Raw genomic sequence first — 13,335 nt, 5'->3', positions numbered from 1 at the left:
GACGTCTTCTTTCTGTGAGCTGGGGAAGTAGACTTACTGACGTTACAAAGGAAAAAATACAGGAAATTATGTATTAACTTCTCTTACCTAAGAAATCCACAGTGCCTTGTCTGTTCGCAGGTGCCAGATCAGACATGGGAGCCTTGTGTCTAGAATGACACAATGAAAACAATCAGCCCAACTGGGGAGTTCATGATCAGTCACAGAACTGTTTGCATTGAAACACAGAATCTAAAGAAGATTCACACTGATCATGTATTTCCCCTTCCTCTCAATAACAGCAATTTTAATCTTGGATGCAGTTTTATAGAGAAGACTCACACCTAATTATTAGTGCATGCATGAAATTACAGCTCAAGATTATGAAAACGAGGAAAAGGTCAGGAGAGAGCCAAGAACAATAAAATCGAATCTGATAGCAATCATGGAAATATGTCAAGTGCAGTGGAGCAGGGACGGTGTCAGCCTGAAATCTTACCATATGGACTATGTGTTGACACAGCGGAGAACAGTGAAACCTCCTGTGTTAACAATTGATGAATGAAAGTTGTTCATCTGTCAACACTTCGCTGCAGATCACTCAGCAGCAAGTACCATCAGCTGAGGGAAGCAGTGGTCACTAGAAAGCTAGTTCTTCTGAAGCCTGATTTTCCAGGGTTTTTGTGTGTTTACTTATTGGTCAGTGAGGTAATATATACGTGCTCATTATCTGCCATCCCAGTATATAATCCAAAGCTGTTTTGGTAAGCCCTCAGCAGCATCATGGTATAATATATATTCATGTGAGGACCCTGGGATAAACGACACCCCTCTCTCTTTGTGGTCCACCAGATAGTTTGTTGTGTTGCCAAGGAAGTCATCTGTAATTTTGTGATTGGTTGCCAAGAGCTATGGCCTTAGTCTGTGGTCACTATGGTTTTGTAGAAAGAAATGGTAGCTTGCTTTTCCTGACATAAAGAAAGCTTGTCTGACTGTTGAGCAGGGGAAAATTTGCAACAGTGAGGGAAAAGTATGGAAAGTGTAGGACGTTTGATGGCACACCGCAAATGATATTGCTTCAAGATGTGGAGCAGGGTTCTCTGGACAGAAAACTTAAAAACCTGGCACTTTGTCATTCTTTGTTGTTATACAATCACCGAGTGCAGCTTTAAAGCCGCATAGACACAGCAACTGTTGCATATTTCCTTTTTTTAATGGTCCATTCATCTGTAGAGGCATCAAACAGCAGTCCAATGCCAAATCAGTAACCACTGTGGGGTGATATCAGAAACTATACTTACCATGGCTCTGCAAAGACTAAACAATTCACTCAATCTAGCAATTATGTGGAATACAGTATCAGCGTCTTTATAAGCTTCAGACAACATGGTTTAAAGAGGTTCAGTGAAGTTGTTCCTGGCCTTATGGTTGCACTTTTCTTAAAGAATTTCCCTTCTCTTTAAAAGGGCAATCATGCCCCTTCCAAATACAAATAATGCCAAACCCAGCTTTTCAAAAAGCTCCAGTGTTCTTAGTACTCATTGCCAAGTAATTGTGTTGCAACAAAGCTGGCAGCTGTGAAGTACTGAGAAGACAAGAATGTTTTGTTAATGGTGCCCTCTCTCCATCCTCTCCCTGCTGCAGCTCCACATCAGCATCTCTCCAGAGAAAGTCAAGCTCAACCTGGACTGCAAGGAGGTGGCAGAGAAGCCCATCAAGGAGGCCAACAACATCACACTGGAAGGCAATGAAGTGCTCGGCAAGTTGTCCAAGTCTGGAGGCGGAAGGAGGGAGTCTGCGACAGTAAGTGAAAGAAAAAAAAAACGTGTGAGAAATGCAAACTTGTTAAAGCACGTTTGGAAAAGCATCTCACAACTTTCCAAAGAATGATTATCCAAATCCTCTTGTGCATAGATGCACAATTAAATTTTAACTGCTCCCAGTGACGGCTGGAGGGATGAAAGCTGCATCTTTTGATTTCTCTGAAGGACTCATTGTTATTCTGTTTTCAACAGTGTGTATTTTTATCAAGAATGGCAGCCATTTCTAACACCCTTAAATGTTTTTCCCCTCTCCTGTTGTGTAGTTCCAGCTCCAGATGTTCGATATTATCTGCAGCTTGAGCTGGGTCAGCCGAGACAAATGCTGCGACCTGCCCGCCACAGTAAGGACAAGTGTGATTTTTGAACAATTAAGCAACAAAGTCAAATAAAAAGTCCCATCTGCAGATGCATTAGAAAGATATTTTGGCAGATTTGTTTCATGTTTTGATGCACATGTCCGACTAATTGTAGTTGAAAAGACCATAAATCCTGAACTTTGTTGGTTCTTAGAATCAATAATAGAAGAACCATTGTATTATTGTATAAACTGTGTGCATGCAAACCTTCTCAGAGGTTTACGTATGCTGATATGTGGCCATTAGGCTAAATGTAAGGCTAATAACTAGACTGCAGTGTAAAAAGAAAGCGCCTCAGCTGAGCTGAATAGAACCTTGTATCCTGTGTAATTGTGCTAATCGGACTGTTGCCAGTTTGATCTCCCAATTACATAAAAACAAGTGCCCCTTTAGATCACGGAGTAGACAGTCAATGACATTTATTTTGATTCAGTATGGTAAATACCGGATGCATGCACATTTATCCAATTACGAGTCATTCATCTATAATTTCCATCAGATATTAATACATCACTTCAATGACTGCAGTGTTATATAACTCATTATGTCAAAGACTCATTTCCTAAAATGTGGATAAAGTTTGCAGCTGTCAGCGAGCATCTGGTCCTAAAGCCTCATGCTGACTGTGCATGAGCCACTGTTCCATCGTGACCTTTGCTGGGTTTCTAAACTGTCTCTTCTTCTTAAACTCCAAGCAAAGTCAAAACCGCATTTTGCCAGGATGTCGTCACAACATTACATCAAGGATTTTCTCTGTTACCCTTGTATTATGTCGATTGCCAAGACATGGTCTCAATTATTAATGGGTTGGTGTGAAATGAACTATAAGAAAACTTTTCTGAAGTGTACATGGATGTTTAAGTCTCTTTTCTAATTTCTTCACCTTCTGTCTTCCTTTTCAGAGAGACGAGGCCAAGTGCCCATCCCTTCCCCACTCCTGCACATGCACACAGGACAGTATTGGCCCTCAGGGGCCTCCTGGACCTTCGGTAAAGACTCGCCCACGATCATCCCTTACCTCTGCCTGTTATGTTGTGATGATGATGATAAAGCCATACGATTCTCTGCTAATATTATAATGACTGTACAGCTATAATAAGCTACTTGACATACTGTTTAAACTTCAGTAGACTGAGGATGTCCTTCAAATCAGGAACGGTATTTTGTTTTCCTTTGGAAAAGAGCAGTTGAGGATGAGACTAGTGGCATGCAGTGAAATGCGGGCTCAGGAAGAAGTGTCAAAAGATAAATGCCTGTCGGAAAAACAACAGTAAAAAAGTCTCGAGGAGACGTCTGGAATATGTGTGCTTGGTAACCTCACTAAGCTCCTGTGAGGATTTGGTAGGGCTTGGGGTTTTAGGGATTTTGGAATGTGCTCCTGTTGTTACACTCACTCTGCGTTTGTGGCTCCTCGCTTTTCCAGGGCAGCCCAGGTTCTAAGGGTCCACGAGGAGATCGAGGAGAATCTGGCAAACCTGTGAGTAACGCCTTACAACACGCTGAGCAAATGATAAATAGTTTTTTACAGGCTTTTGATGTGTAACTCTTCTTACTCTAACTTAATAAATGGGGCCAGTTCATAGCTGCTGAAGCTTGCAGACATTATCAATGATTATAAATCCACACACTTCTCACTGCCACTGTATTTTTAGAAGCTATTATTGCTCTGCTACAGTCTTACGTTAGATTGCACCATGACATGAAGCAAGTTGCTCACATCTGAATTCAGTTATCGATCGTATATTTTACCTCAAACTTGATTTAAAGGCCAGTTTCCACTGTCGCTGATAATGTTCTATGTATATGCAATAAGAAATCAGATTATCGTCGTTCTTTTGTAAGAGTGTGGCTTTGAAACATCTTTGCCTTTTGCCTTTGTAATATTGTAGGGTCCAATGGGTCCACGTGGTGACATGGGACTCCCAGGCACAATGGGACCACCAGGTCCACAGGGCCCTAACGGACTGTCTCTACCCGGAGAACCTGTAAGTTAACCTACACTACACAAGTCCAGCCAGGGAAGACATAATGACGTAGATGGAGTGTATTGTGTATGACACACACTATCACTAATGATTAGTGCTTGTGATGATATGAAAGTGCAGATTGCTCGTCATCTCATACCCCGCTGAGTGAGATTTACAGCAAAACACATCACACTCCCCTCTGCTTCTATCCAACTAGACTGCTACTTTATTTTCATACCTGCAGATGTTCTTGTCAAAACATAAAGTCAATCAAAATTACAGACTAAAAAAGGATAAAGCAAAGACAAAAGCTTTGTGCAAACCTCTCTTTTCTTCCTCCTCCATGTTCAGGGTCGCCCGGGACCAAAGGGAGATCCTGGAGACCCGGGCCTGTCTGGCCTGCAAGTAAGTACTCCCCCTCTCATTTTGTGGTTTATGAACAGGAAACAGGAGACTATCCGTAGAGAGCAGTGTTGCTACTGGAGCCTGGATTCGGTCCACATGCTGAGATTGAAACCACACTCAGAGTGGGAGGTTTACCATGCCATCCTCAGGGGAGACCCACGCGCTCGAATCAGCCCCGTTGATTGACAAACAGTAGAAGGCCAGTGATGCAGTTAAATTATTATGGAGTGCAGACTCGTGTTACCAAAGGGGAAATAGGGAATGGAACATGTTCTTCCCCAGGCTTGTAATTGAAGACGATCGTGACTCGGTGAAGACTTAAGTCTATCTGAAGTTTGAGCATCTTTGACTTACAGTAGATGTCATTGTGTGGACGTCTTGGATGAGAATGCAAGTTAAATAAGACCAGGCTTACCATTGCCACGACATTCAGAGTTCAAAGTTCTTTGACGTTATGATATCGCTGCTTTATCAAGTCAAAGGCAGATATGAATTCGAGCTAAACCAATTTCACATTGCAGGGGAACTCTTTTTGGTGAAAGGGCATTTTTGAGTTGGCTGGCATTAAGTAGCCATTTCTTGGCCGAGCAAGCTTCATTCATCCAGCTGAGGTCAGTCAGCCAACTCCCACCATTCAGCTGGAGAGAACATCACCACTGGTTATTCTGGCCTGTGAATAAGCCACTTCAGACCTGGGAGAAAGTCCCGTTCTATGATCTTCAGAGCTTGTTGGCAGCATTGTCTTCACACAGTAAAGCTTATTATAACAGGACTGTCTATTCACATTTCTGGTAGACATCATGTGTCAACAGACAAGAGAGAAATTGTTCCAGTTTTTTAGTAACAAGATGATATATTATCTTTGGCTGAAGAACTGTGAAACCGCAGGATTTTTTTTGCTGTAAATTCTAGTTCGACGAAGGCATTAGGGAGCTGTATAAATGTGTTGTTCCTGATCATTAGCATTTGATTAAGTGTGTCTGCTTTTTTTCCCAGGGTTCTCCCGGGCCACGTGGTCCTCTGGGCCCCGTTGGACCAAGCGGAGCGCGGGTAAGTTCTACCTCCAGGCCTGCTTTGTGTGCACACTGTGTTTCAAAGCCTACAAATGGATCCAACACTTAGTTAAGCGCATGTTTTCACTGTGATCACCCACTCAGCTCTGCGTGTACAGAAGGACCGTTGGGTAGTTTCTGCAGTCGCGCTGCATGTTCTCACTTGCGTCACCCAACATAATTGAGCCACTAACTTGTAAATATGATTTAAAAAGAAAGACTCAAAGCTGAACCCAATATAAAGTCATGACACTGATGTATTGCATGAATGGGGTCCCCAGTGTGTTGTAACCCGTGTGTGATTGTATGTTGTTTCTACATAGGGGCCACCAGGAAAGGAGGGACCATCTGGACCCAGAGGCCCACCAGGGCCCATGGTGAGTGCGTGCTTGTGTCGTTGTGTTGTGCAGAAAAGAGCCAAGTAAATATTGGTTGGAGCGTGCTTTCCTTCCTGATATATCTGCAACAATTACTCCTCTGGCTCCACACTTTCACTTTGCTGGAACAGCAAATAAAAAAAGCAGACTGTAGTCTGTAGGCCCCTCCACTGTGACAAGGATGGTGGATGCATCTTGTTATCTTCATCTGTGGTTTGGGGAAGGTCTGAATCTACTTAATTCAGTCATCACGCCAACAGGCAACATGCCAGTATAGAATTCACACGCACTATACCATCCTGAGTGCTCCAAGGCCCATTAGCAGTGCCTCGTGGCTGGTGTGTATGTGTGTGTGCTTCCTATCCTAGTTGGCTGTTGGGGCACGAGTGTTTCCATCTCCTCTTTAGTGTTTTGGCAGCTCGTGCCACACGCCCCCAGCTGCAGATGTCAAAGAGTAGATCTCAACTTAAAGCTCTTTATGCAAGCGTTTACAGGGAGCAGGAGTTAAACGTTGCAATTATGTTTACTGTGCAGTAATTTTAAATAAACACTACTCTTTCTGTGTTTTCAGGGAAGCCCCGGAAATCCAGGTGTACCAGGAATTACTGGGAAACCAGGAAAACCAGGAGACACAGGAAACCCAGTATGTACTGAATAGCAGGACACAAATAATGGTCACATGACATTGTTTAGGAGAGGTCGTTCTAACACTGTTGCTCTTGTTAACAGGGACCTAATGGCCTTAAAGGAGAGAAGGGAGAGAGGGTATGTATTATGTTGAACGATCATAAACCAATTGTACATCACCAAATTTGAGAAGCGATGCCATCTCTTCATGAAAATGTCTTTGTGTTCCAGGGAGATTTTGCATCGCAGAGCATGATGCGCTCCATTGCCAGACAAGTTTGTGAACAGCTTGTGAACAGTGAGCATAACTTTTCTTAATCTTAAACTGAGTTTTAAAGTCATGAAAGCATCAATCCAATCCAGATCTAAGTGTGATTTTGTTCTTCTCTTGCAGGTCAGATGAGCAGGATTGACATGATGCTCAACCAGATTCCCTCTGGATATCGTAGCAATTCTCCAGGGCCTGCTGGTCCTCCTGGCCCTCCTGGCAACCAGGGATCCCGCGGAGAACCTGGGCAACCTGGTCGAACTGGTTTCCCTGGAAACCCAGGTTTACCTGGAAATCAAGGAGAAAGAGGTACTTTATCTCTCTTCTTTTTTTCTGGATGTTTGATAGTGTTATGAAGCAGCAAGGGGGGAAATAATACAAAGGGTGGGCTATTGATTACTTATAAGGACAGTTCACCCCAAAATCAATATTTTTCCACTTGCCTGTAGTGCTATTTATCACTCTAGACTGTTTTAGTATGATTTGCAGAGTGTTTGAGATATCAGCCATACAGATGTCTGCCATTGTTCCAATATAATGGAACTAGAAATTGTGATCCCGTCACTCAAGATAATCCACAGACCTTGTTGTGAGCAGTTTCATGTAGGAACTACTTTCTTCCTGCCAAGCTACACCCACCAAGTGTATCAATGCGCAGAAGCAAGCGTGCATCTACTCATAGACGAGAGGCTCATGGCCATGACATTGTTAGATGTAAACGTTAATGGCGTGTCCCTTGGCTGAGCTGTAATGTTAGCTAGCTCAGTGGTGCTAGGTGAGTTACCAGTAGATGCATGCTTCCCTGTGTTAGATTATGTGGTTGTCAGGTGTAGTTCAGTAGAGAGAAAATGGTTCTTGCATAAAACTGCTCACAAAAAGGTCTGTGGATTATCTTGAGTAGCTGGGTCATGATTTCTGGAAAGAGACATTGCTGTTGAGTTTGTTTAGTTGCGTTTTTTTGGTGCCTTAAGCACCACAAGTTGAATGCCATCTAGTTCCATTATATTCGAGATATGGCAGACTTCTCTACAGATTACATCTCCAATACTCATATGTATTTTTGATTTTGGGGTGACCTTTAAGGTCATGGAGGTATACGCTGTAGACAGTTGGTCCAACATGGGTGGAAGTACACCGTAACTGTATTACCTTGTGTTGTCTACACATTATTCAAGTTAGCATTAAAAAATACTCCTCAGTCCTGAAACTCCTCATGTTCCACACATGCCCTTTAGATTTCTACTCATTTCCAGATATTGGTTAGTTTTCCGAAAACATGTTTTATTGGTGTGAAAGTGTTTTTCCTCTTTTCTCTGGTTTATGTAGGTTTGCCAGGAGAGAAGGGAGAGAGAGGATCTCCGGGAAATGGCATCAGAGGACAAAGAGGTCCAAATGGGCCCCCAGGTAACACAGATGGTTCTCAATTTCTTGGTTGAAATAACTTGTGTTGTTTGAATGTCCCATCACAATGAGGCGAGAAACAAAAGCAACCACATGATGTGTGGAGCATTGTTCTCCAGCAGACGGAAGGTTGGTCGCCAAACTTTATCTTTACACTAAAACACTGTTTCAGTGGCAGCTTTTCACCTTTTTGTGGACTTTCCTCAGACACAGTACTCCCGTTAGTCCAATTAAAATGACACTTTCCAACCAGAGGCCAAAATTTACTAACAGTATATACAGTATGTCTCATGCACCTTCGTTTGGGCAGCTGTAGTGCATAAATTCTTTGGAGGGAACCCAACATATTCCCAATTCTTTCCTTTCTAACTGATTTATGTCTCGTGTATACTGAGCTTATCTAAACACTGTGCACATTATAAAATATTATACAGTTGCGAACGGCATTTATGTTCATCATTAAGGAGAGAATTTCTGTGTCTAGAGTTTAAACAATCTCCAGACAGTCTTCAGTCAGGGTCATGATGCAGCTTTATAAACAAATAATAATGTTATTAGGCTGATTTGTCAAATTGATAAAGGCCATCAGTTGCGACTGATATCCAGAATGTTTTCTCTAAGAGCCAGACAGTTTGCTTTCCCTGGGGAAGCTATTGCAAAACAGCAGGAACCTTCTATTGATGTCAACCCCACAACACCAAACACTGACATGTCTGTTTCTGTGAATGAAGTGAGAAACAACTGACGACCAGTGAGAGGAAGTCCACACTGATGATTCACTTTGTTTGTGTGTGTGTGTGTGTGTGTGTGTGTGTGTGTGTGTGTGTGTGTGTGTGAATCTGATTGTTGTACAATGAGCTTTCTTTGGTGGCTTCATTGACAACACATGGGCTCACTTAAGGAAGAGAAAAAGAGAGAGGGGGAAAATTCCATCCTGAGTTTTACCGTCTAGACAGACGGGGCAGGGGGGAGGAGGGAGGGAGGTTACTCCACACAGCCTCAGACTTTTTTCTTTCTTGGTCAAGCTTTTTAATTGAGCCGTTGAAAAATTCAAATTACAGTGCAGCAGCCCAGTGTTACCCCTTCCATTCCCACTGAAGATTTATGCATGATGTCAGTGGGTTTTTTGTGCTGAGCTCCGGAGACTTTTCAAACTTACTCACCTTCTCTTTCCCCTTCGCAGGGCCACCAGGAGAGTCGAGAACAGGACCCCCAGGTGCTTCTGGCTCCGCTGGGCCTCGTGGCCCTCCAGGTCGTCAAGGTACTCCAGGCGTGAGGGGACCACCAGGACCCCCTGGATATTGCGACTCCTCTCAGTGTGTTGGCATTCCTTACAATGGACAAGGATATACAGGTACACTCAACACTGCCTAGGTCCTGCATGGAACTACATTAGATCAAAGACTAAGTGTATGCAGACTAATTACATTTGCAACTCTGTGCACTACTACTTTCTTTGATAATGTATGGAGGTATGAATGTAAGTGTTCCAGAGTATGCGGTTTTGAACAAGACTGTTCTAACTTATTTTAAGACGAAGTACAACTGACCGTTCAAGGAGCCCCACCTGATTAATGCTGCAACACTTACCAAGCTTTGTGTTGTCACATGAAACATATTGCAGTCTAAACTGGTACTGGTCACCTAACCATCAAAATTATTGATAATCCTTAAAACAATAGGTCTTTGATTTCAGACAGAGGTAGACAACAGCTTTTAACCACTGTAGCTAGCTAGCTAATTAAGCTAATGTTAGGTTGAGATGCTTTCGCTGGTTGACTTTTTCTTGTTGATTTAAAATGAGCACCCTGTACAAAGGTCCCATAAACTTAAATTGGCTACATTCAGAGATGTTAATGTTAGCCTACACTGATTTAGTGACACTGCGGACTAGCATGTGCGATCATGAACTGGGCAATATCTGTTACCCCATAAGAAAACGCCTGTATGGAATGTTTAGACTTGGAATTCCCACTGGAAGCAAGACGAGAGTGACACGTAAGCGCTCTATTATCCAGTCCATACTCACTCTGTCTCCTGTAAACACTGTTTGAACATCACTGCCATCTGTCAGCAGCAGCTCCTGGGGAGCTGAGAGGACAGCAGCTGGCTAATCTGCTGCCTTCACCAGGCTGACAGCAGCACTTTACTGAACCAAAATAGTTTTCATGTTGGCCCTGTGGGAAGAAATCAACAGTGATTTTTACATATTGACTTATAGATTTAATTTCCTCGCCCACCGTAGAGAGTGAGGGGAAACTGCTGATGAAACAGGTGAGCTCACAGACAGGGTGGGAGCTTTGATCAATCATGGAGATACGGTTAATAAGATCAGCAAACATGTACAGCGGGATATATGTGTTTTAAACAGCTTTCTATGCAGATGATGTTCCAATAAATGTGACAAAAATAGACTTGAAGCGTACAAGCACAAGCAAATGTTCAAAACAAAGCATATCTGCTCTGTGACACGCACGAGTGACAGACCTTGAAAACGCTTTCAGTGGGGATTAGCCATTAGCATTCACAGATGGTTACTCTACTGCCACTGTAGTTAGTAAGCTAGTTTGCTAAGCATGCTAACATTTCCATTAGCTTACATTAAAGAGCATACACATACTGTTGAATCTATCCCTGACAGTTTTACTGTTGTATTTGTGGTTTGGTAAGGCTAAAATAAGACACCACCATTCCAAACTCTTCAGGATTGGACAATTGCTGTTTAGGGGAGGGGTTTTGTGAACGATTGGTTAGGAGCAAATATATTTCAATACCTCCATACATTTGATGTACAATTTTAAAACTGGCATGTAAAGCATTGTAGCGTATGGTGTATGATGACTGACATTAAATCAAATGAGATGCTTATGAATTTGTCCCACAGAGAATACTCACACCCTCTTTGAACTGTTTGCAGGTATGGCATAGTAAACGCTCTAAGTTACCTGTGCCGCTTACACTTTGAAGTCCTGTTTCTGAGATGTTTGCCCATTTGCTATGGGGCATGTAAGGATAATCACCAATGGACATAACTATTGAACACTAAACACAAACATTACGAAAGCCAAAAAAAATCACAGAACGGAGCGGACTGGCACTAACATCATCTCACAGCTACAAGCTACAGTGATGGCAACCTGCTGGCCTGTTTGCATCTTGAAGCACAACCCGCTGGGAAAAATAAAATAAAAACAGAGACTGAGCATTTCTACGAAGGAAGGAGCATGTACAAATACAACCCAAAACAACTACTAACAAAAAGGGAATTCATAACTGAAAGCAATGTTAATGTAGAGGTGATACGTGTAAATAAAACTAATTGTTGTGCCTTGTAAATGATTGTATGAACCAGGACATTTCACTAAACATCAAGTTAACATCTGTATTGAGCTTGTGCCTCATAACCCTCTGCTTACTTACCACCAGCATAACCTCTGTTTACGATGCCTTACGTGACTTAGACAGCTCTGGTCCATACTGACGCATGTTCCATTTGTACTTTTAATCATCGTGTTTTTTTTGTGAACGTTTGCCAAATCGGTGCTAAATGTTGCTCTCCTGCCATTTCCATGTGTTCTTAGTAGTATGAGCTGGTTATTTTACTACGTCTTATTATCCAATAGCTTGCAGGATTTAAATTGTAAATGTCGTTGCAGCATTTGGAACAGTTTTTTATTTAGCTTTTATGGTACTTTAGGAAGCAATAGTTTGACACAAGGCATTTTTTTTGTTTTTTGGAATTCCAAAGTGCAATATAATTTAAATTGTGCATGTGAAAAGTTGTAAGAAGGAATCCTTTTTTTTGATTGGCCGTCCCAAATATTTTTCTAGCCAACAACTTCCAGCCTGAACCTGTGGTAGAGTCTTTACCTGTGGAGCCAGCTGGAGAGTTTGAGGCGATACAATCGCCCGGTTACTCACGAAACCAACGGGGAAAGAGATCACTACCACGAGACAAAACAGACACACTAGCGTCATAGCTGCAATAAGGAGTTCTCAGAAAGTGTTATATTAAAATAACTGCCATGATCACGTCATGTGAGGATGAAGTGATTTTTTCCGAGCAAAACTAGTACTTATATGGGTTTGATACCCCTGGCTATATTGAACATATATATTTTTTTGACATGAGAAAGTTTAGCAAAATGAATACAGACCTTCATGTTCGTTCATTACAAACCTGTGTGCTTGCTAAGTGTTCCCTTTAAGTGTCTGCTTGTAATATAACTGCAAGTGTTTATCAGACTCCAATGTGTAATGCACTAATCATGTGAAAACCAGCAGAAAGTATGTCAAAGGAAGTACAGTATGTATGTTTTTTTAAACACTTTCAGACTATCCATGTTGTTTTGTAAAGCTGTTTCAGATACTCCAACGGTAAAAACAGGACAGTTAATTTGATCCCCAAACATTTGTTCATTGTGATGTTTTTGTTAGGCCTTTAAACCAAATGATAATCTGACTTATTGTAACAAACCAGCATTTTTTTTTTTGTTAAATTTTTATTTTGTTTCGTTACCAAAGGTGGAATTGCATGTTTGTGTTGTATATTTACTGAGGATTTCTAAGTCAGAATATAGTTGTTGTTTTCTATCTATGCAGTTTGGATTTGGTTGCAAGACTATGGACATAGAATTGCTTTTCTCATGTTTTAACTGCACATTTTTGTGAATTCCACACAGCCTTATTTTCTTATTTATTTCTGAAACAAAAGAGGCATTTTTCAATAAAACTACTGAAAATGTAGCATTTGTTTCAGCTCTCCAGTCATTGTTGTCCTTTGCTTATAAATCTTCTCACAGTATCGGCACATTGCCTGACACCTCAACACGCAACCGTCTCCCTTTTTATACCAAACACCTCCAGACGAAACAGAGTTCATTTGATCTTGAAACTGTTTCTTCCCAACATTTGGCTGTAAAAAATATACTTTGAAGGTTGAACCTTTATTTGTTTGGACAGCTAAAGATATTTTGCGCCATCCAGAATGTCAGCTCATGTCAGGGCAACAAGAAGAGAAAGGAGAGCATGTGAAAACAAACATTTCCAACATGTGAGCCGCTTCGCAGTCTGTTACATG

At 41.8% G+C, this 13,335-nt stretch overlaps 1 protein-coding gene across 4 annotated transcripts in view; it reads left to right on the top strand.

The window, feature by feature from the left end:
• col12a1a (collagen, type XII, alpha 1a) overlaps positions 1-13,001 on the top strand; it is a 60,305-nt gene extending 47,304 nt beyond the window's left edge. For 3 of the 4 annotated variants that reach the window (XM_049595966.1, XM_049595964.1, XM_049595963.1), the window contains 15 exons: positions 1,624-1,782; positions 2,066-2,143; positions 3,061-3,147; positions 3,582-3,635; positions 4,048-4,143; positions 4,477-4,530; positions 5,527-5,580; positions 5,906-5,959; positions 6,531-6,602; positions 6,689-6,724; positions 6,818-6,884; positions 6,981-7,163; positions 8,181-8,258; positions 9,439-9,609; positions 12,087-13,001. In XM_049595966.1, the coding sequence (XP_049451923.1) occupies positions 1,624-1,782; positions 2,066-2,143; positions 3,061-3,147; positions 3,582-3,635; positions 4,048-4,143; positions 4,477-4,530; positions 5,527-5,580; positions 5,906-5,959; positions 6,531-6,602; positions 6,689-6,724; positions 6,818-6,884; positions 6,981-7,163; positions 8,181-8,258; positions 9,439-9,609; positions 12,087-12,235 (1,392 nt within the window). In that variant the 3' untranslated portion in view covers positions 12,236-13,001. Of the gene's footprint in view, positions 1-1,623; positions 1,783-2,065; positions 2,144-3,060; positions 3,148-3,581; positions 3,636-4,047; positions 4,144-4,476; positions 4,531-5,526; positions 5,581-5,905; positions 5,960-6,530; positions 6,603-6,688; positions 6,725-6,817; positions 6,885-6,980; positions 7,164-8,180; positions 8,259-9,438; positions 9,610-11,172 lie in introns of all 4 variants that reach the window. The other variant, XM_049595965.1, reaches the window with a different exon arrangement.
• The last annotated feature ends 334 nt before the right edge of the window (positions 13,002-13,335 follow it).

This window comes from Epinephelus fuscoguttatus, linkage group LG14 (genome assembly GCF_011397635.1).
Source record: "Epinephelus fuscoguttatus linkage group LG14, E.fuscoguttatus.final_Chr_v1".
Lineage (NCBI taxonomy): Eukaryota > Metazoa > Chordata > Actinopteri > Perciformes > Serranidae > Epinephelus > Epinephelus fuscoguttatus.
The sequence above is the reverse complement of the archived record's forward strand: the minus strand, read 5'-3'. Positions and strand labels throughout refer to the sequence as shown.